We start from the raw sequence: 23,375 nt of genomic DNA, 5'->3' as shown, positions 1-23,375 counted from the left end.
GGTAAATACCAAATTATAATTACCCATCATTTATACGTATGAAGTAAACTCGAATGTTTTTGTACTTATAATGTACTTACACCTGAAAAATGGTGGTTGGTAATGAAAAAATAACAAAAGGGAAGCATTGCAAATATTCACTGTAGATTTTCATTGCCCCTCTACTACCAAAGAAAAAATGTTTTTTGGTATTTTCTCATAGAATAGAACCCAATTCAGTACAAGTCAATAACATGATTTTAATAAAAAGTACAATAGAAAGCAACTAGTCAGAAAGAGGACCAGAACCTGAACAAACTAGACTTGGAAAATTAAAACATGTCCAAATAATTCAAAAAGCTCACTTTTAATAGTTGTGTAGGGTCAGGTCAACTCTCTCTCTCTTTCTCTCTCTCTCTCTCTCTCATAGATGATATCTGAACAATCTGATGATATCACCACCCAAATCATAAGTACACTTCTTATGTCAGTTTCCTCCATAACATTAATCTGACCACCACAATTTCCATTTTGCTTTCCTCTTCTGCTTCTTTGTTTTGTCAGTGTCACCATCTCCCAATAGCCAATACCTACCCCCTCTCTCCCTCCCTACTCTACACCCAGTTAATTAATTCATTAACTAACTAAATCCCCCTAATTAACTTAATTAATCTGCAGCCCCAAAGTCCCATAGGTGCAGTGTCGTATCACTCGAGCACGCTGCGACATGTCGTTCGTCGCACACCATCGCATTGACGTCTCCGATCCTCTCCCTGAACCTGTACAGATATGCGCCCCTCTCCACCTCCCACACACTCACCACGCCATCTGTGCACATTAGCGCGTACCCGTCGTTCATGCACCCCATCGCCCCCATCTCCGCCGCCCCCCTCACGTTAAACCTGCACACCTCCTCCATCGTGTCCACCAGACGCACCCTAGCCAACCTAGCCAACCTAGCCAACCCCCTCCTCCTCTCCGCGATAACGTACGCCGCGCTGCTGACGTCAACCGAGGTCACAATTATCTCCCTCCCGTTCCGGTACTCTTCCTCACCCAACACGAGCCCCTGGTTCGTCAGGTCGAAGATCATCACGCTCGAGCTCGTGCACGCCACGGCCGATCCGCGACTCGTGACTCGGACTCGGCCCACGAACCCGGTCATCTCGGTCAGCATGTGCCACCCCATCACTGCCTCCGGATCGGTCAATGCACCGCCCACGAAAGTCAACTGCTCCGTCACGCCGTCCCATATGTGGAAGGCCCGACCCGGTACGCCCGCGTAGAGCCCGACCCACCACCTCTCGCAGCCCGTGAAGTCTACCAGGGCTCCGTCGTTGACCACCTCGCCCAGGTGGACCCGGCGCGTGATATGGGGGATCCCGATGATCGCCACGTGGATGTCGCCGTCCAGCGTGGCGAAGATGAGTTTGCAGTCGGTTATGACGATGCCGGTAACGGCGCGGGAGAATGGGCCGAGGCGGTCGCGGAGGTGGGGCCGGAAAGTGTTGACGTGGAGGCGGGTGTGGAGGTCGAAGACGCGGACAGCGCCGTCGGCGAAGCCGCAGGCGAGGTGGGCGTCGGAGAGCGTGAGGCAGCGGCAGGTGAAGCCGTTGGAATCTTCCACGTCGGAGGGGTCGAAGTAGAGTGTTGTGTGGACCGATCTACGGGTCTGGAAGTTCCTAGCCGTCCGATGCCAGTAGATGTACTCGTCGCGCCACGTGTCCTGGAGTAGGCGGGTCCTACCCCAAACAAGGCGCGTGAGTCGATGCCAGAGGAGGTCTGAGCGGGAGACGGCGCGCCATGTTGAACAAATCTGCCAACCCAAAGAAAAAAGAGTGCCACGTAGGCAGGCGAAATTAGTACATGGGGTACAGCTCATTTCATGCATGCACGTTGCCTTGTATAAAAAGAACTAAATATATATTTATTTAAATGAAGTGGAGAAAGATGGGCACGGTTGCATGTGTAGGTAAGGGTTATATGGGTATTTAATGTTAGTGTCAGATATTGGACGCATCTGTTTTTTAACCGGTTAAAGGGAGGGCACCTTAACTAATTACACCCCCGACATCCACACCACACAGCCAGAAAGAAACAAGAGCAAGAATACAAACACAACCTGCACCACAGATTTTAATTCAACAGTGCAGTTTTCAACTTGGAACGTACAAAAGGGTTGCCAGTCCAACTTCCCTCCCTCATGTTCTACTACTAGCTAGATCCATGTCCCCTTTCTTTTTTTCTTTTTTTCTTTTAACAAGCCATATCGTTGTAGTGGGGATTCGAACACAGAACCTCGGGATAGTGATATCTGCTATGAATTAGTTTTTTTAAATAAATAAAAAGGGAAAAACTAGGGATTAGTTAATTTGTGGTGTTTGGGTGTGGTTGGTTCTCGTATTAGCAGTGGCTTGATTGAAGACTTAAAAATTTGTGAACAATATTGGGCAAATTAAGTGGTGGAAGGGTGGGTGGGTGGACAACCATTGATAGAGGAGGAGAAGCATATCAATCCAAAACCCTAGACAGAGAGAGAGCACAGGTTCATGCCATGCGCGTAAAGCTAGCTATTATTGTATGTGAGAGAGAGAGAAAGAGAGGACCTTGAAGGTGGAGCCCGAGGAGTGGCAGGCAACAGCTCAGCTGGCAATGAGCAGTGAAGCATGACCAGAGAGAGAGAGAGAGAGAGAGAGAGTAAATACTATAGCTAGGGTTTAGTAGAGTGTAGGAGAAAAACATCAGTCAGAGTAAGTCTAAATAAAGCACTGGCATGTCATCTGTGTGGGTTTAATATCTCTATCTATCTAGTGATCATTTCATTTTCTGCAAATCTCTCTCTCTCTCTCCTCCTCTCTCTCATGCAAAAATATGCACGATAAATGACATATCGATCCGACTATCATGGAAATTGAAAGCTGGAGAAGAGGCTGACACCTAATCTCCCCACTTTAATTATTATCACACTCAACCCACGTACACTTTTACAACATATATTGTACCACCCAAGTACAATCGACCTAAGCCTAGCTACATAAAACTTGACCCTATTTTGCATGCGACAATTAAAAGTGACATAAATATTCCCAATAAAACTTTGGAATATTATTCTTAGCAACTTTGACATAGCTAGGGACAAAGACAAGTACAGAAACCACATGTAGAGGTGGGTGGTCCATACATGAAACATAAACCTTGGTTTGGTTTTTTGCTTGGACCAAAAACATTACGAAATTTATTTTGATACAAACATAGGATTGCAAATTTTGCGTGCTTCCCCACATATATACATTTCTTTCATTTCCAAGAAAGGTGTGTGTGGGTTGTAGCCAAAGCCTGTCTCGTCAAAAGCAGCGAATCTTTTTCATCCTCTACCCTCTTCCCCTCCTCCTCCCTCTCTACTGTCTTCTTTCTTTGACTCTTCCATACTTTCTACTTAGACTTATCCCACCCTTTGCGTGCACTCACGTTTTCCTGCTCTAATTGGATCTTCTTTTTCTCTTCTTTTCAGCTCACCCATGGGAGATTTGATCGTGTAAAATACATTCTTGGGTAATGTTTTAGTTAATCTTTTGTTCAGAGAGGCTATTAATTCTTTAAACAAGGTTTAAATTCAGTTATTAATATTTCTCGTATGTCTAGCAAGAGAGCTCTTTTTTTACGACAATGATTTCATGTCTAATCATTCATGGCTAATCTTTCATCTAAAGTGTTGGGGAGACGATTAATTTGAATCACATATTCAAACACAAAATTTAAACTCAATGGTTAAAGTTAATTATCTCGTACGTATAGACATCGAGCTATCTAGCAAGAGAACGTTTTATGTAATGCAATAATTATAATGTGTATTGTTCTTATATAGAGTTTCATACATCATAGTTAGGCTTTGTCATTTAAGAAAATTTATACTCGATGGTTAAAGTTTATTATAGCTCGTAAGTATAGTTGTCGAGCTGTTTAACAAGAGAACATTTTATGTAATGCAATAATTATAGTGCGTGTTGTTCTTATATAGAGTTTTCATACATCATATAGTTAGGCTTTGTAATTTAACAAAATTTATATCCCTAGTTTTCATACATCATAGAAGCAAGATGAGGCCAAATAACAAGAGTGTTTCAAAGGCAGAAGACGAAAAGGAAACAAACAAAAGAAAACAAAGCAAAGCAAATTAGAAGTGACCGTTTTTGAGATTGCATGTAATAAGAGACAAGCACACCTCTGGAGTTGACGAGTAGACATGAGTTTGTAGACCAAACCAGCATTGGGCACCATGTGCTTTATCGCATAATGCCACATGCATGCAATCAACTGTCAGAGATCACTCTCATCTCTCCTCATCTCATCTCATCTCATCTCAATCAAACACCCCCCCTACCTCTCTATGCGTAAAGCTAATAGCCCCTCTTCATATAGAAAGCCGTTTGGATTCAAATCAAAACTCAAGTGTTTTCTTTTCCTTTCCGTTTTTTTATGGCATCAAGTTCAAGTTTCAAATATATTTCCACATTCCTTTTAGCACATTTTCCAGTGAAGTGAAAACGCACTCATTTTTTTAAAACAAAACAAAACAAATTATAAAAAGACTCGAAGAACAATTGCTCTCCTATAAAAGATTCCGCGTTCGAGTCGGAGATCCCGAGTTCGAGTCCTAATATAATCGGCGTATGTTAGCTAGATATAGAAAGAAAAAGATAAAAAGAGCAACACAGCTCCTTAAATTTTGCTATTTAGTTCTTAACACTGCCTTAAAGTTCGCTATCTATCTATCTATCTATCTATCTGCAAGCATTATTTGTATAAGGAACTGAGAAAAGGCATCCCGATAAAATTTGAAGAAAGTTTAGTCAAAAAGCAGAAGCCAATGGGGGGATTGCAAGAGCTCAAAAGGATTACATGCCAATAAAGGGAAAAGGGAAAAAATTCAAAGCCAAAAGAACCCTTTTTCATTAGATTTTGGAAAGGAAGAAAAGGGGTGCAAAAATAGACACATTTTGTGAAGTGTGCTACAAAAACAACAAACCTCTGAAAGGGACATTAAAAAATAAAATTTTCATAGAGAGAATGAGAATAGACCCATCAAAAAAGCACTTGCTTTCAGAAAGAACTAGTTTTCTTCTCGGATGCTCATTGCTCGTAGGCAACCAAGGCAAGCCAAATCGAATTTTGTAAAACGTCCCAATATTATGAAAAGGATTAGAATTAAACCCAGAACCCAAAATTTAAATTTTTTTTTTTGTTGGTAATTTTACACCCTTTGACTAGACTAATATTTTGTCCATTTTTGGTATAAAACCCATCAGTTTCTCAGTGCACCTAGCCAAAGATGCCCCCCAAACCATCAAAATTAAGCACACAAACACATACCCTACTCGTATTATGGTAACAAATTTCGCATTGTTACACAAAAATTCTCAACAAAAAAAAAATTCATGTATAATAAATTAAGCAGAGGAACATGAGTTTGAGTAGAGTTATGATTATTCAATTTGATTAAAAAAACGGACCTGAAACACATTGGCCAGAGCAGGAGCTGCAGCAAGCCTTCCCATGGAGCGAGAGGCATCAATGGCAACTTGGGTAGCGAGGGCTTCCACAAAAGGTTCAGGCCAGACCTCGTTTACGGCACGTCGTCTGGATGAAGATGGGCCTTCAAAATCACCACCTCTTTGTACATTGCTAGGGCCAGCTGCATTGCCACTGTGGTTTCCATCTTGGGATGAAGAAGATGATGAAGTTGATGGTGAAGACATGGATAATAATGGGGAAAAAAGAGAAAAGAAAAGTTGGAACGAAGAAGAAGCTGCTATAAAGGAGACCGGCAAGTAAAGGAGGGAGAGGAAAAAAACTTGAGAAAGGATCACAAGGACAAAAAGGTGTGGATAAAGACACAATTGAGTGAGGGACCCAAAAAGGGTCTTTGGGATTCTTGGATATGCAATTTCACACTCTCACCCCCTTCATCACTCTATTTATATAAAATAATTTGTGGGTAATTTAATTCTCACTTGGAGTTTGTGGAATTTTATTGTCCACACTCTTTCTGTAATTATTTTAAGAGTATCGCTTGACTCCTTAAAACTAAGTTCTCATAACAAATGAGATAATGACACTTGTAAAATTCTAAAAGAAAAGGAAAGTTAAACAAAATTCTATTTCTTGTGATAGAGAAGCTCCTCCTCGGTTTTAAGGAAGCAAGCATTTTCCTTTCACGGTCTGTTTTCTTTGTACTTGTTATTCATATTGATCTAATAAAATTTCTGGTGCACTCATACAAGTGTAATTTCTTCTTTATGTTTGTTGTAAGCATTTTAAAAAGGTCGTCATTGCACTAATTGAAGAGAGTGCACTTGTATGTTTTATAATAATATAATAAAATATCAATTTCAAAGTGGAAATTTATAAATTGATGGTGTGAATTTGCTTTTAAAAGTTAGTAAATAATAATGTTTAGAGTGAAAAGCAATAATTGAGAGTGTGACTAGAAGATGCTCAATGTGACATAAATTTGTAGTATAAATTTACATACTAATAAATATTGAGAAGAATAAAAACAAGTTTTGTTTGGGCTCTTTGGTTGGTGGGGGGGGGGGGGGGGGGGGGGGGGTGAGTGGTGGTTGGTTTAATTTCCCGCGCTGCAAAGACGGCGGTGGGGGAGGGGTTGAAGTGGGGCTGGTGCTGAGGGAGTTCTGAGAGACCGCAAGGCTTTTGGAATAGCCCTGGATTTTTCAGGGGATTTTTAGGACTAACTATCTTTGGTCCTTTTGGAGTATCAGTTGCAGATGATTGTCAAAAAAATGGGCATGCCATTTTACCCAAAACCAAAAGTGCACAAATCAGTACCCAGAAAGAAAATAATTGCATTTCTTTTTATGTTTTTATGTTTTTTGTTTTGAGCCTTGTTTGTTTGTTGCTTGAGGATGTTTTGTTTGCAAATTGCAACTTGCAAAGGCTTGCAAGGCGTGCGTGGTTAATAATAATGCTCGTGTCTGGAAACCGCTCATCTTTCTTATTAATTAGTCGTCTTGGTAACAGGGTTTCATTGACTTGTGGAGAAGTTGAGGACAAAAGTCCACTATAGCTTAATTAGGGTTTTGTTTGGATTTGGGTCCGAGTTAATGTTTTGAAGCGTTGCAAAAATGACACGAGGTTACAGCAATAATTAATAAGCCTCATAAGTTAACGTCTACCGTCATTACTGTTGATGATTATTACCCACATGATTCTTCTGTGTTCACTTTGAGAGACTAAACCAAAAAAGCAGCACAACAAATCTAGTGCAGAAAAAAATGGATACTACTTGTCTCCTCACCAGTAAAAAAATACTCTTTTTTTTTTTTTTTTCTACGAATCATAGTTTGATATATATGCAAAATAATTCATCAAAAAAAAAAAAAAAAAAACTTTTGCACATATTATATATCACACTGCTATTGCAAAAATGTAAGAAGGGAATTATTTTCCAAGAAGATTAGGGTGACGAGGATAATACAAGAAGATTGTGGGACTTGATCATGATGATGCAGAAGAACTTCAATTTTTGGTTTTCAAGGCTTCTTTTATTAGCTTAATAGCATGCCATCAAGTTTGAAAACAATAAAATAAATTTTTTACCATACGATAGTTTAATTTTCTCTAAATTAATTTAATCTACACGATCAATTACTCTAATTCACATCTGTCAAAAATTTTCTACCACTCTAGATAGTCTATAGCTTGCTATTATGCCATATATAATAGGTGACATGGAGGGAGAAAAAGAAAAAGAAAAAAGAAAAAAGCTAATGAGTAGTTGAAAAAGATTTTATTATTAGATTCAAGGAACTTGGAGTAGTGATGATACAAGTTAATGGCGTAGAGTTAGAGTTATAAGTGCCAAAATTAAGGCAAGCGTGAAATTGGGTTGGTGATTGTTTTGTGGGTGATTGTTGCACCACCGACCACCGGACCAACGCATTTGATTGGAGATGATGATCATTAACGATGTGCCATGCACAACTTGCTTACAAACTCATGGAAATTTTGCATCATGCCAATGACAAGTTTGATTTTTGTTATTTTTTTAAAATAATTTTTATACAAGATGATACTGGGTCGAGAAAGAAATCGAACATAGAATCTCGAGTGCAGAGACACTTCCTAAACTAGTAATCTCTCAAAGATAGGTACAATTGCAGTAACCATAAATCATTTCCCGTGACCTAAACTATCAATCAAAATTGAGAAGAAGAAGAAGAAGAAGATGGCGGGCGTGTAAAGAAGACGCAGTGCAAAAGAGAGTGGAAGGAAGAGGAGGAAGAAGAAGGAAGGAAGGTGTGGGGCCAGAGAAAGACAGGGGAGTGCTTTTTGACTAGAATGGCATGCTCATGTCTAATCAGCGATGTCTCGATGGAATATAACTGAAAGATCTTTTAGCAAAGTACAAACCATCAACTTCCCTTTCTCTCTCTTCTCTCTCTCTCTCTCTTTTCTCTGTCTGTGTGTCTCAAAAATTGGAAAATTTTGAAAAATTGGAAACTGAAAATATAGGGTGGTAGGGATAGGCTGCTACTAGTATTTATTGCTAGATACTAGGGTTCCTGCCACACTCAGTCTGTAACTATCTATCATAACCATATATCCCAACATACATCACTGCCCTTCTGCTCTACCCTGCCCTGCCCCTTCTCTCTGCCCTTCACATTTCACAAAATATTAATTCATCCTTCTGTCACACCTTATAAATATAGCCCCTCACATGGGACCCACCCTCTACTCTTCCTTTTGTTTTTCTCTTTCTTTTAGTTTTACAAAAATCACTATCATCCATCCATTCATTCATTCACATTCATTGTCCAAACGAGTTGAATCATTTAAAGTTTGTTTTTCTTACGCCCCGTTGAAAATGATCTTGACTTGCAGATCAGTGGTTGAATTTGAATTTTTATGATATTTTAATAGTGTGTGTGAGAAATCCTCCTCCCTCTCATAGTTTAAACTATTGCTTGTATGCAACAATTTTTTTTTCTTTTCACTAGCCAACTGGTTTTATTTATTATTATTATTATTTTTTTAATTAAGAAAAGATAACATGAGTTGTTATGTTTCATAAAAGTAGGACCTATTATCTTATTTTAATTTTAATTTTTTTAATATGAAAAAATGTGAATTTACCATATTATCCTCATTTAATTAATAATTTCAATTCTTAATGTTTGAATTAACCAAGGATATTTTCTAGTATTTTGAATGTTTCACCATTCTCTGCATTTTGCTTTATACTAGCCTTTCCACAAGCGCTTCCTCGCCTGTGAGAGACCTTTTATAAAAAAAAAATTATTTTATTTTAGAATTAAAAAAGATAATGGGTAGTTATGTTCCATAAAAATAGAATCCATTATCTGATTTTTCTTTTAATTTTAATTTTTTTAAATATGAAAAAGTGCTAATTTACCATATTATCCTCATTTAATTAATAATTTTAATTCTTAATGTTTGCATTAACCAAGGGCATTTTCTGGTATTTTAAATGTTTCACCATTCTCTGCCTTTTGCTTTATATAGACTAGCCTCTTTGCATGCGCTTCCGCGCCTGTGAGAGGCTTTCTAAAAGAAAAAATTAAATTTATTTTAAAATTAAAAAAGATAATGAGTAGTTGTGTTCCATAAAAAGTGAATCCATTATCTGATTTTTCTTTTAATTTTAAATTTTTTTAATATGAAAAGGTGTAAATTTACCATATTATCCTCATTTAATTAATAATTTCAATTCTTAATGTTTGCATTAACCAATGATATTTTCTGGTATTTTGAATGTTTCACCATTCTCTGCCTTTTGCTTTATATATATAGATTATATAGATGCATGCGCTTCCGCGCCTGCGAGAGGTTTTTTTTAAAAAAATTTAAAATTTATTTTAGAATTAAAAAAGATAATGGGTAGTTGTTTTCCATAAAAATAGGATCCATTATCCGATTTTTCTATTAATTTTAATTTTTTTAAATATGAAAAAGTATGAATTTACCATATTATCCTCATTTAATTAATAATTTCAATTCTTAATGTTTGCATTAACTAAGAGCATTTTCTGGTATTTTGAATGTTTTACCATTCTCTTCCTTTTGCTTTATATATATAAATTATTATTTTTTTTCAAATAAGGAACAAATATTAAAAAATTTCAGACTGAAGAATTGGGGTGCGGATTTCCAGGGACCATGCTAGGGTGACCATAGAATCCCTCTTTGTCATGTTCTCACTATTTGTGGCCCAAATTTATTTGGGATTGTAAGAATAAAAATAGGTTGAACAAAGAAATAGCAAAATCCATTGGGCCTAATACAATTACTTTGGTCTGAGCTCAGGTTGTCATTATTTCCCGTAACTTGTCACACATTCATACATCAGAATTGTCCCTCAAGTCTTTTGCTACCATGAGGAATATCCACAGAGGCCTACTTGCATTTCCTAACAGTTTTACTTGCATTTCCATGAATGCAATGTCTTGTGATTAACCAACCACCACACTATAGAAACATTTTAGTATTTCACTATCTGCATTGAAAAAGAATCAATGGCTGAAATCGGAACAAGAGCCGGCAATGAGCATGCAAACCGCAGCTTTACTACTCATCATCGCCGAGATCTCCCCATCTGACGTTGTGCTTTGCAGCAAGATAATGTGGTCCTATGGGCCCTCTACTACCGTAGGGGTAGAGCTCAGGAACAATCTTCTTCTCATCAAGCTGCTTCAACAATGGTGTGAATAGAGCCCAAGCAGCATCAAGCTCATCACTTCTAATGAACAATCTCCGTTCCCCTTCAATTGCATCTAAGAGTAGCCTCTCATATGCATCTGGTATTTCTGCTGGATACCTTCAAAGCAGAATCATATTCATTAAGATGCCTTCATTATGTAAGTGCACAAATGTTGTTGAATTATTATGCATAAAAGTTCTGGTTTAGGACATTTATTTTACAACTCCAAGCTTTTTGTCATCAATTGGTAGTGCTGCCTTCTTATCAAAGAATAGAACTAGAATAGATTTTAATGTTGAAAAGAAAAATTAAGACAGTACAACTATAGAGAATATAGTTTTTGATCTTCAGTCAACCTAACTGTCTACATGATTATCGTACCTTGATCGGTAAAGCAAATTTAGGTCACTTCGATCTAGTCTCATTCCAAGACCAGGGACTTTGTTGTTGATCTTCAGATATATAGCTTCATCAGGTTGTACACGAAGCACAAGCTCATTTGTAGCCTTATCTAAATCAGTTCCAAAGTTCCTCTTGTACAAATTACCTGGGACATGTCTGAATTGGACTCTGATCTCTGCTCTGGGTAATTATAGTGAAAAAAATTCAGGTCACTCAATTATTTACATCTCACAATATGAGGGAATATTAAAAGAAGTGATCCTTAAGAAGATGAAACATTTCTACATACCGCTTAGTATGGAGCGCTTTTCCTGCTTTCATCAAGAAAGGAACCCCATCCCATCTGGCATTATCAATAAAGAGAGCTGCTGCTGCAAATGTAGGGGTGCGACTGTCTTTTGGCACAGTTGGGTCATCTATATAAGCAGGATACGATTTACTGCCCTTGCTATGGCCCTTATATTGACCAACAACTACATCTTCAAGCAGCAGTGGTCTCATTGACCTTAGAACCTTTACCTGAGTTCAGACCATCAAATATATCATGATCAACTCAAAGTGAGAACATTAAGGTAGGCTCTCCGTAACACCCTGAGATAAAAGTTCTTAAAACCAAAATCTTGACCTTAAAGACATCGGAAATGGAAAACTATCAATACCTTTTCATTCCTAATGTCTTCAGCATCTAAGCTGACTGGTGTTTCCATAGCAAACAGTGCTAGTATTTGCAGAAGATGATTTTGCATAATGTCCCGTATGATTCCATACTTATCAAAATATCTGGAAACAAGGATAACTGCAATCAGGTGATTGAACAACTTTATTTCGTACAACGTTGAGGAAGAAACTCACCCTCCTCTTCCCTCTGTACCAAAATCTTCAGAAAAAATCAGTTGCACATTACGAATGTAGTTCCGAGACCAGACAGGCTCAAAAACAAGATTTGAGAAGCGAAGCACCGACAGGTTCTCAACAAGCTCCTTGCCCAAGTAATGGTCAATCCTGAAAAATATTATCTATAAGATCAAACTTCCTTCTTTAGATTTGTATAAATCTGACTATTGATAAAGATTGAGAGAAAAATTCACCTAAATATTTGGTCTTCAGTAAGGTAGTGCTTTAAACATTTCGTTAGCTGAGCAGATGATTCAGAGTCACGACCAAATGGCTTTTCAACAATGACCCTTGTCCACCCATTTGCTGAAGAAGCTCTAACGCTAGCACATCTCACCACATCCACAAATATGTTTGGAGGTATTGATAAGTAAAACAACCTATTTGACTTGCTTCCAGCCTGGATATCAGAACAATCGAAGATATCAAATGTGAATGTTTATCAATGTAAATCAATATAACTAAGAGGGTAAGACAGACAAATCTGTCAGCAAGATGGTTATTCGTGGCATCTACTAGAACACCATCTCTGAAGACTGAACTGCCTTTTATAACTTTCTCACTTTAGATTTGATTGAAATGAGAAGTTGAAGATCTTAACCACCATATTTTACGCTATTATGGAATTTGAGACTTGACCTTCACTCTTAACAGTACCATGAAAATCACAGAAACGTAGTACTGTAAGATTGCCAGAGATAGATGGCACTTTAGGATATAACGCTATATATGTAATTAACCAGGTTTCAAATCTATTTAAAGACAATTAATTATTGCATCCACATGATTATAAGACATGCTGCAAGATTTAAGAATTTGCTTCCATTTGCCTTAAGTACCTAATTTACATCAATTTATCTAACATTTGATGAATTTTCTGCATTTACAACACTCGCTGTTATGGAACACGCGAGAGAAAGAAATATAGTAACACATTACCTCCTTCTCTTTCAGCTTGCTGTCCAATTCTGCAAAATGCTCCTCAGAATTATACTGACCAGCGTGGTAGAAGCACCTTTTCAAGAACTGATCCATTTTCTCCTCACAATTTTCCCTGTGAGTCATTTCTGCATGTCAATTTATAGATAACGCAAATATTTCATGTAATCGCATGTTCACTGTGGCTTACCGCTGATCTATCCTGCAAGTCAAGGTTGTGCTAATCACGTTCCTTAGCTCTTCATCAGTCATTTCAGTTCGAGCATAGCCAAACACAATAAAATTCTACATGAAGATAATAACATGCAGAATGTAGTTAGTCGTTTTGGTTGGTATGATTACAAAGTGAAAATTGATGAAGAGATCAGACAAGAACCTCAGGCAGACAATCTTCATAATAAAGAGCAAAAAGTGCTGGAAAAATCTTCTTCTTGGCAAGGTCTCCAGAAGCACCAACAACGGTTATGCTTAATTTAGATTCTACATTTTCTGAATCTGAGATGGGAAAGACTTTGCCTCGAGGTTCAGTCTGTTCTTTGCCCACAGGACTTCCAGCTGAAGTAATTTCAAATACCCATTTAAAATTGAGCAGTGATAAACCCAACAAAGAAAACTAACCGAGTACATGATATCAAACAGATTGCAGACAGCTAAATGGAGAACCAAGATCAGAAGAGGTGGATTGAAAATCTAAGCACACCACATCTTCCAAGCAAGTTACTTTACAATCACTAATTGTAATTGTTATTATTTAAAATTTGAACTTGTATCAATGAGCATTCAATCCAAGTCAAATACAAGTAAGATTTCCTGTGATCAAACATGTCAGAAAGCATTAAACATGTTGCAAATGGTAATGTCTGCCAATAAAGAATGTTTCTTGATACAGAGGTAAGCTTGAAAATTACAAGTTGAAATCACAACCCTATGCAATCGATCAATCATAATAAAAGCATTGGGGACGTGAACTGGTTGCTTAAACATAACGAAACTAGTTACTCATAGAATTAAACAAAATGGCCAAAAGGGGTAGCATATAAACAGCAGAAGAACCAAGAAGCGAACCGTCATTGAAAGACACAGCATTGAGTGGATGCCCATTTGACGATTTGAGCTGGAAGTGCTTTCTGGCAGGGGTTCTGAGGCAAATCTGAGAAACCCATCTGGAGGAGGAATGTGCTTCTCTTAGCAAAGTGATGAATTTGCTGAACTGGGGCGTCTCGTTCTTGAATGAAGGTGTGGATGAGGTTGAAGAAGAAGAACAAGGACTGAGGTAAGTAGCCATGCAACAGGTTGAAGGGAAGATGAAGCTCAAAATTGAACAATACTGTGAGATAAGTATTTATAGCTTTACAGATAATGTTTTTGTTAAATGAGTGATGTGGAATGTATCTCGTGGTCGTCTAGTCTATATACTCTGTTCAACATTTATCATCACATCACATATGCTTTACTTGCTTAGCAAAACATGTCGATGACCCTATAAAAAATAAAAATAAAAAGTCGATGAAAGTACCATTTTGCCCTTCTTACGAACGACCAATTTGCAATTAAACCACTGTTCAATTACTGGTGGCAAATTTAACATTTTAGTTTTGAGGTGAAGGATTTTTCATTTTGTTTTATTAATGCAAGTGGCATTCTGGTATTTGTCGAAATCCAAAGTGAAAATTATGTGAGGATAAGGAGTAGCGCAAGTGGTTAAGGCATTCTCCTTGTCACCAGCGATTCTAGGTTTGAAATCCCCCACCCTCTTATAACTTTGATAGGAAAAGAAGTGAAAATAATGTACTATATAACATATGAAAATGATACACCCATTCTTTTTTTGTGCTAATTTTGCACTTATATGTAAAGATATACCTGATTTTAAAGTATGGGGTTAAGTGTATTGAATCTAAAGTCTACTATTTAGCTTTTCTTTTCTATTAAAAAGATAATCATATAGAAGTTTAAAACGATGTAGTTTTAAAGAAAAGTATAAGATGAACAAAATAAAAAATAAAAAAAATCAGTAAATAATTCAAATCCAATAATGTAGAGACATTTTGTTCATTATAAATAAATAAAGTTCAGGAAAAACAGTAAGTAATCCTAACCAAAGAAAACATCAACCCTGATTTAAAATTGGGCCAACTTTATTTATTTTATTTTATTTTTAAAAAATGGGGTAATTCTTGAATATTTATGGTTTTTAGGTCTAATGGTCCCTGAATTTTGACCCGATTCATATTTTTGTCCCTTAATTTTTGAAATTGTTCCTATAGTCCTTCAACTTCACTTTCATTAGGACAAATGGTTATGCTGTCAATTTTGTTATATGCATAGGCAAAATGTTATTTTTGTATTATTTTTAATTTCCACCATATGAATATTCCTTTCATCCAAAAAATAAAAATAAAAACTAAAAAAAATTCTTCCTATCCTCGCCATCGCAAGGAGGGTAGGTATGGTTTGGGTGGAAATGTGGGTTGTGAGAGTGCCATCGGTTGTTGTCGGGGTGGTGGGTTAATTAGCTCGGTGTCTAATGAAGGTTGTCCATGGCTTTGTTGGATTGGAGGAGGGGAGATATATCATTCCTTGATTGGTGGTGGGTTTTAATGGGCCTGGCTTGGGAAGGGAGGGAGATATATGGATGGCGAGAGTTAAGTTGCAGGGCTGGGGGAGTGAGTGTGGGGTTTGTGTGTGCCATGAATTGGCCATGTACCCCATGAGTTAAGCAATTTTCGATTTTGACCCTCAACAGCACACCACGTGTCATCATGCATATGCTCAAATTTAACAAAAAAAAGTTAACAAAATTGACGTCATGACCATTTGTCCTAACAAAACTAAAGTTGAAGGACCACGAGAATGATTTTAAAAATTAATGGATCAAAATGCAAATCGAATCAAAATTCAAAGACCATTGAACCTAAAAACTTGAATATTTATCTTTATAGACTTTTCATGTGGACCATTTAACCCCACCCAATTTTTAAACAAGTCCAATCCCTCAACCCCAAGGCCAGCCCAGCCCTAATCAGCCTAGAAGTCTAGACCTGGTCCACGCGAATTGTACGAGGCAAATTATTATGCAGAATGTGAAAACTTCAATTGATTTATTCAACACCTCCCCACACGCATTCAAACATTCAACTACTGTCAGGCTCCGGTACGTATTTTTGTTTTAACCCCAAATTTCTAAGTTCAAAAAGATAAACACAAACCAATTTTTCTGTCTACTTGCTAGACCGATTGACCTGAGGTCAACCTTAACATCTTAGTCAATTCTTAAACAAAAACTTGACCCGGGATTATCAAGTCATCACCAGCTAAGATAAAAATGATTAAGGGACTAATCTTACCCTAACATTGCCATAATTGACCAAATCTAGAACCTGAGTATTTGCTGAAATGTTTGGAATGGTTTTCAGATTTTGTTACCACTGAGAATAACTGAGATGACTTAGTTACTTTCATTCCATGCCTACCAACCCAAATGCCAAACTTTAAGATCTGCCACCCTGAACCAGCTCAAAATTCAACCTACCATCCTCAAAATTAACCCTTTAAATCCAACCATCTTTCTGTTAAAGTGTTTACTTCATGTAGAGAAAAAACCAATGAACTTTCATTGAACTTTTGTTTGGTATAAACATCAAAAAGAGAGCTACTGCCTAAAAAGATGGATCATCTACAGTAAAAATTCAAAGATAAAGCTAAACTGGCCTTGAAGAGGCAAGTAATGGTAATAATAAGACAGCTAAAGGAACCAACCATAAATTTCCTTTTTTGATTTTTCTTGAAAGACCACTGATTTAAGTCTTAGTCATCAAAAAGAAATATTATTGAGGTAGTTGACTGACTTAGGGGTCTATTTCTGTGAAGTGTATCAGTTCACACCAGATTACGATACTCACAACTCTAAAAACTTATATAAAGCACCCTCCAGTTTCATTTCCTTTGGCATATTGCAAAAGAGTAAGCCAACCTCACTAAGCCTCTGAGAAAAAGAAAACCCTTTGAAAAATCTCTCAGATTTTATCCTCACCTCCAAGAAGAAACCACCATGGATTATATCAAGGTTTCAAGCATCCAAGCTGCAAGCCAGTTCAATTTCAGCCAATCCCATAACCAAAGCAAAGTCATCAAACTTTTGCTCTCTGTCTCAGTCTTGTCAATTTTATTGTCCTACTCTTCTTTGGTTTCTTTACTTCTTCATTCCTTCAATGCCTTCACATCTGCAGCTTCTGTGAAACTGTTCAGCTACAGCTTTGATAAGAACTACATGTTCTTGCTCTGCAATGGACTTCTGGTGTTTATTGTCAAGAATTCTGGTCTTATTGGAACTTCTCCACCAGGAAGTACTAATCTTAACAATGATGAACATGCTCCGAAGAACAGCGAAAACCGGCAAAGAGTTGTCGAATTGGAAGAGACAAAGGCACCAAAAGCAAAGGAAGAAGTTGTCAATGTGGAAGTTGAACAAGAGCAAGTAAGAGAAGATGATGAAATCTTTATCACAGTAGAAGAAGAAGAAGAAGAAGAAGAAGAAGAAGAAGAAGATAAAAGGGTTTTGACTAGACAAGATGAAGAAGAGGAAGGCTGCAGAAACAGCTTAATTATGGTTGAAGATCATGATGCATATGAAGAAGAAGGAATTGAGTTGCTGAGTAGAGAGGAGTTAAACAAGAAATGTGATGATTTTATCAGAAGAATGAAGGAAGGAATTAAACTTGAAGTCCAGCAGGCAACCATGTTTTGATTTGAAGTCAGTGAGCAAAGAACTAACAAGCTAGTTTTTCAATTAAAAAAGACTACTCTGTGACTGTAACTTTGAGATTTTTGGTTTTCTTATTCCTTCTGATTTCCATACTGTGTAAAATACCATCCCAGCTCTTTACCTTCATATCAATAATCAATGATACAACTTTTAGCTGAAATCAGAGACTTGAAATTTTAAGTTGAAACCATAATGTGTATTGAATGAGTTACAGAGGTCATGTACCATATCATCAAGTCCTAACATTAAATAAACGGTTGAAAATGACTTGAGATATATTCATATCCCAGTACTACTATTCCACGTTGCAAGTTGCCACAAATAACCAAAAGCAATGAGTCGGTAAGACAACTCCTTCAATTACGTGCAAGGACAGGGCAAAAGGTGCATTTAAAAACCCAAATAAAATAAAAATATGAATCAACGATATCCATGATTTCACCTTTTTCCTTGTATTGTTTGTTTTTATTGGACATATATATATATCTTTGATTCTTCTTTTTGCTTATGTTTATCCCCCTTTTAAGAAGATACCGAGCAATTCATCACTTGACTCTTTTGCTTCCAGGTCTTTCAGAAAAAGACAATTGTTCTAACAAACAGTCCAATTCGGGCGAGAGTTCAAATTTGTCAGATCATAATACAAGACATAGACATGCTGCTACCAGTCAACAATGTTTATAATAAAATGAATATATGTTGTATTGTCGGATTATCAATAATTTATTGCTCGGATCTAATCAATTTATGGTTTATAGGGACATTGTAATAAAATAATAAGATTCATGAAACATGTTTTCTTGTCACATTATCGAAAATACTTATATATATTAATTATGATGATTTTGTTAAAATGTATCGTCCAGATCCACAATCTTAACAACATATATATGCAAGTCTTGCAACACTATGAATTCATATTCCAAATTTAAAGGGGGAATCATGTCTCTCTCTCTCTCTCCAAGCCTTGATCCTACAATCTTTATGGACTTTACTTTAGTGCATGTTCGCCCACATGATGAGCTGTCCAATTATGTCCAGGGTTAGGAGAAGGTGTGCCAATTTTCTGTACTTCCTGGCGCTGTTTTAGCCGGCACAAAGTGACCATCCGACAAAACTCAAAGATCTTCACATCTTAGTGAGCATAATTAAGGCTTGATGAGATGCACGACATTCTCATTAATAAGCACATAAGTGACAAGAAACAGACACAAACTGCACCACCACCTAAGTATGCATCACCGTTCACCAGCAATATATCAATGTCATCAGAATTGCCTTATTCCCTAGGATACTGTATATGTATGCGTGGTATTACCGTCAAACACAATCAATTTTCCTCTTACAAGCACTACGAGGGGCTTATAGCTCTAGTGGTACAACTCACACTTTCCTTTTCCGAATCGAAAATACAAGATAAAACTATGGGAAGAAATTAAGGATGGAACAAAAAGGATAAAGGAGAAAACATAATGAGATTGAAACTGACTTGCTCTTTGACTGGGTTTCCTTGGAGGCAAAACACTCACAAACATTGCAATTAAACAGACAAGAAGGGTGGGAGACCAACCCCAATCAGACGTTTTCTCGTGCGGTGAACAAAATTAAAGCCATGGAAATTCAAACGTTAAATTGACGTGGTAGTCCAGTCCATTGAAAAGTCTAGGTGAAAGTTTCGCTTTGTCGTTTGGAATCTTGATGAATGTTGTTTGTGACAGTGAAGGACATTGAATTTTATTTGGGCCTACAGAAACAGGGACATGGTGGTTATTTGCCACTGACCCCACACACGCTCTACAATAAGTGATTAGGAACTCTTTCTTCATGCCGTGGTCAGTGGGGTGTTTCAGATTTTTGATGGAACCAGATAAATTTTGAACTGTAATAATTGAACGTTATTTTACAAGTAACAAGAATTTTGCATAATCATTTCAGTCCAACTGCATCATCAAGATTATGAGGAAATCAGGATAACTTAACACTAAACTGAGGTCAGTTTCCAAACACCATTTGTCCAAATTTACATTGTTAAGGGGACTCGAATAAACTGTAAACTTACATTTTACACTGAAAGTGACCAGCTTCCCCTTACCTCATTCCAACATTTCCTGAAACTTGAAGTAAATACAATGAAAGAATGACACCCATCCAGGCAATCTGAGCTGGCTTGCTAGGGTTGATAAAATATTTTTTTATTGCTGTTTCTTTATCACTTGTTTGCAAATGTTCCAGAGTGTGAGCTTATTAATGTTAATGACTACAATTTGATGCCTTCCACACCACCTCATTTCATCTTCCAGAGATTCTGAATCTTTTGAACAGAGGTCAAAGTGCAGCATCTATATTAACTGCTAAACCAAGCCGACTATGATTCACTGATGTTATTAGCTGCTGCATTCGCAGCATATTCGTTGATTACTGGCATATTTCTAACATGCTCAAGAAGACTCGTAAGTTCGCTATGGACATAATTAAATCTGTCCTTGGAGATTAAGGACTCTGTCAATAAACTAGCAGTAAGACTGTGGAAGGCCTGGGCACAATCGTCGCTGCTGATTTGAGCATTTTGATCATCCACAGAAACCAATGAACTTTCTACCCGCCAACGGAGCAGAAAATATTTTTCAGGGAGTTGAAAGTAGTTCTTCACTACAAGTACGCGAAGGGAATGCCTGCATAAAATCCCAGAATGCTCAAATTCCTTACAAGAACAGTGAATTTGCTCATCATCTGGCATCCAAATGACAAGACATTCTCCATCCAATTTCTTGTAGTGTCGCACAAGATACGATCCATTTGCCATTTCTGTTGTTGCATATTGCACAGACAGAACAATTTCGTGTTGTAAGACATTGAAAGCATAAGGTGTAAGAATATTCCGTGCATGTTCTTCAAGAGGCATGCCGGTCTTGACATGCATATATTGCATCCCTTCTCTGGTCCGATTCTCTAAGTTGGCAGCAATACTAACCTTCAAATTACCAAAACAGAACGTAATGATGCAGTTATCCAAATTTGAAGAACATACATGCCCAGAAAGATTGAATAAATTACCTGCTCAAAGAATACTTGCAGACATGTCTGTCCATTCAATATTCTTTTCAAGAATGACTCCAAAGACAGTGAAAACTCAGCTGTCAGTGTACGAGCGAGAAAGTAACTTCTAATGTAAGAAAATGTCCAGGATGCTCGATATGAATACAACAGAGCTATATGCTTATCGGATACAAGGCCAAACCGAGCAACCAAAATATTCCATTGATGTTCAAAATCTTCAACACTCTCCAGTTGAGACAACATATCAAACTCAGGTTTAAAATTTTCATACTGTGATCCAAGGGGCAAGGAGAACCAACTGGATATTTTGGATAAAATATGCCATATACATAGAACATGTTTTGTATTTGGCAATTCCCTTGCTATAGCATCTCTGAGCCCTGAGTCTATATCTGTAAGAATAGTCTGTGGATGCCTTCCTCTCATAAATCGCATAAAAGCCTGTTCAAAAGAAGAAAATCATAAGGAAATACAAGAAGACTGATGAGGACTGATCACAAGAATTTACATCCACAAACCTGTAAAGCCCAAGCAAATGAATGAGAGCTTTCATCTTGTAGTAGCACACACCCTAAGAAAATTGCCTTGCCATGATTATCAATACCAAACCACACTCCAAGGAGCAATCCATAAGTGACAGAGCGATACGTAGTGTCAAAAGCAACTACATCACCAAAAATAGTATATGCACGAATGGAGTCACCAAATGACCATGCAATATTTTCAACCTTTTCATTTTCATCTAAAGTATAATCATAGACAAAATCTGGATCCCTCCCAGTCATAGCCTTGCAGGCCTCAAGAAGTTCTAGTAAATCGTTCTCTCTTTTCTCATTGAGCAAAGCATCACTTTCTTGAACAGTCTTTTTACAAGTCCGAACAAAATTCCTAACATCTTTCTCTATGAAGGGCAACTGTCCAGGTTGAACTCCCTTTTCTAGCTCCAACACCTTCACTATCCGGTTTACAGGAAACCCAGCTTTGGACAGTAAAAGAATCCGTTCTTGATCAACCTCTTGTATTTTACGATATGCAGGAAGTAGGCGGACTTGGTCATCTTCCAATAACTCATGGTTATGAACGTTACTAAACTGTGAAACATACCATTGCATAACACCATCAACAATTTCCTTTGTCAAATACAACTTTGCATCACATCCGCATCGTACTGATTTTCTCTCCCTGGGATGCTCCACGTTGGCCTTTTTTCTTGGTTGATTAAATCCTGACCGATAACAAACAAAATCTCGTCTATATATCCCTAAGTTTTGGCTTTCGGTTGAGCGTGCTTTTCTAATTGAAAACCCATTCTTCCGGGCAAAATTGCTGTAGTATTCAAAAGCATCATCATCAGTTTTGAAAATTTGACCAACATAAGGAGTGAAGACAGCTTCTGATGATGAAGAAGATGGAGTTGTCTCACTCTTTACATACTGAGAACTTACTGATCCCAGATCATCTCCTTCATACTGAATGTAACACTTCCAATCCCCACATGGGCACTGTTGGCGTCGAATCCAGATGTTATTTGATGGCTTCATTGCCATTTTTTAGGAAACACAAGAAGTGTTCCAGCTTATGTAGCCTTCAGCCAAACAAACAGCAAAAGGGAAAAAAAAAAAAACTTTTAATCCAATATTTGTTGCAATTCAGACTGTCATATACAAGAAAAAAAAGAGGCAAAATATGTCCTTATAAAGCATAATGCATTACGCAGTTCAAGTCCGAAAAAAGCAAAGAAAAAATAAAAGAGGAAAGGTGAAATAGTTCCTTAAACTCCAATATAAAGTTGGAAAAAAAGAGGGAATGATCAAAATATATAGTTTAGCTGAAGATAGTGAAAGCTAAATCAATGAAGAAAAAATAAAATTTGTCATGGACTAACAATGAATAACTACTCCACAAAAGAGACATGTCATGGGCTACAATTTAGGAAGGAAATGTGAAAAATAAAAGAAACCCAGCAACAAGCATGAATTCAAATTGTTTTATACCCCTAAAAATTTGATCTTTCAGAAAGAGAAAAAGCTCAAAACTATACATGGTTACTAGAAAAACGAAACTTACCAGTAAAAGTGGCCCTCAAATGGTTCAAATTATTCTGAGCAAGACAATGTGGTGTTGCAGAGCAGCTGCAGCCGGAAGTTCAAAAAGATGAAAAATTATAATATTCGGTTGAAAAAAACCGGAAACTTAGAGTGGAAGTGAAGACGTAAAGGTTTGAACTTTACAGAGGAACTAATCAATTCAGAGAGAAATTACATACCCGATAAAGAAATGCGAGCGAAAATATAAACCCTTTGTGTTTCTCTTCTTCGCGCTTTGGGTTCTTCATCGTCTCTCTCTGCAAAGGAATTTAAGTTATTTTTAGTAAATTTAAGATAATATTATAGAACAAGTCAATGGAGGCCCAACTGGAGTAATGGGTTATGGCCAAGTCAGAATAGGCATGTTAGTTGTGGGCCCATAAATAAGATGGAAAAACTTGATTCAGTTTCTGACATTACAGGTCTAGACCAAAAAAACAACTAAAATTATACTGCCAATTAGAGTTAAAAAAAATTATTAAGAAAATTAACAAGTTGGAAAAGAGATACA

The 23,375-nt window shown here is 37.2% G+C and overlaps 4 protein-coding genes across 6 annotated transcripts; 1 reads left to right on the top strand and 3 right to left on the bottom strand.

Annotated features, from left to right (window-relative positions):
• Positions 1-224: 224 nt before the first annotated feature.
• Positions 225-5,808, bottom strand: SAP (Transducin/WD40 repeat-like superfamily protein). The gene is made up of 2 exons (XM_021950191.2): positions 5,490-5,808; positions 225-1,795 (listed from the first exon to the last, which is right to left on the bottom strand). Exons 1-2 carry the CDS (start codon positions 5,733-5,735, stop codon positions 647-649), a joined length of 1,395 nt encoding a protein of 464 aa, XP_021805883.2. The 5' UTR covers positions 5,736-5,808; the 3' UTR covers positions 225-646.
• A 4,490-nt stretch (positions 5,809-10,298) lies between these two features.
• On the bottom strand, positions 10,299-14,340 carry LOC110749983 (glucose-6-phosphate 1-dehydrogenase, chloroplastic). The gene is made up of 10 exons (XM_021950217.2): positions 14,021-14,340; positions 13,332-13,510; positions 13,146-13,240; positions 12,956-13,070; positions 12,211-12,416; positions 11,975-12,124; positions 11,782-11,902; positions 11,412-11,641; positions 11,102-11,302; positions 10,299-10,837 (listed from the first exon to the last, which is right to left on the bottom strand). The coding sequence occupies exons 1-10, from the start codon at positions 14,238-14,240 to the stop codon at positions 10,588-10,590; spliced, it is 1,767 nt and encodes a 588-aa protein (XP_021805909.2). The 5' UTR covers positions 14,241-14,340; the 3' UTR covers positions 10,299-10,587.
• Positions 14,341-16,890: 2,550 nt separating this feature from the next.
• Positions 16,891-17,907, top strand: LOC110749969 (uncharacterized). Its single transcript, XM_088251183.1, has one exon. The coding sequence runs from the start codon at positions 17,007-17,009 to the stop codon at positions 17,700-17,702; it is 696 nt and encodes a 231-aa protein (XP_088107309.1). The 5' UTR covers positions 16,891-17,006; the 3' UTR covers positions 17,703-17,907.
• Positions 17,908-19,716: 1,809 nt separating this feature from the next.
• On the bottom strand, positions 19,717-23,180 carry FRS10 (FAR1-related sequence 10). 3 transcript variants are annotated; one of them, XM_021950125.2, is made up of 6 exons: positions 23,044-23,180; positions 22,845-22,909; positions 22,212-22,362; positions 21,296-22,103; positions 20,775-21,218; positions 19,717-20,691 (listed from the first exon to the last, which is right to left on the bottom strand). In XM_021950125.2, the coding sequence occupies exons 3-6, from the start codon at positions 22,322-22,324 to the stop codon at positions 20,086-20,088; spliced, it is 1,971 nt and encodes a 656-aa protein (XP_021805817.2). In that variant the 5' UTR covers positions 22,325-22,362; positions 22,845-22,909; positions 23,044-23,180; the 3' UTR covers positions 19,717-20,085. The 3 variants fall into 3 exon arrangements, with proteins under 3 accessions (XP_021805817.2, XP_021805818.2, XP_021805815.2); XM_021950126.2 differs by having other exon boundaries at positions 22,223-22,362; XM_021950123.2 differs by having other exon boundaries at positions 21,296-22,362.
• Between the last annotated feature and the right edge of the window lie 195 nt (positions 23,181-23,375).

The sequence above is a fragment of the Prunus avium genome, chromosome 3 (assembly GCF_965620075.1).
Source record: "Prunus avium chromosome 3, drPruAviu1.hap1.1, whole genome shotgun sequence".
Classification (NCBI taxonomy): domain Eukaryota; kingdom Viridiplantae; phylum Streptophyta; class Magnoliopsida; order Rosales; family Rosaceae; genus Prunus; species Prunus avium.
The sequence above is the reverse complement of the archived record's forward strand: the minus strand, read 5'-3'. Positions and strand labels throughout refer to the sequence as shown.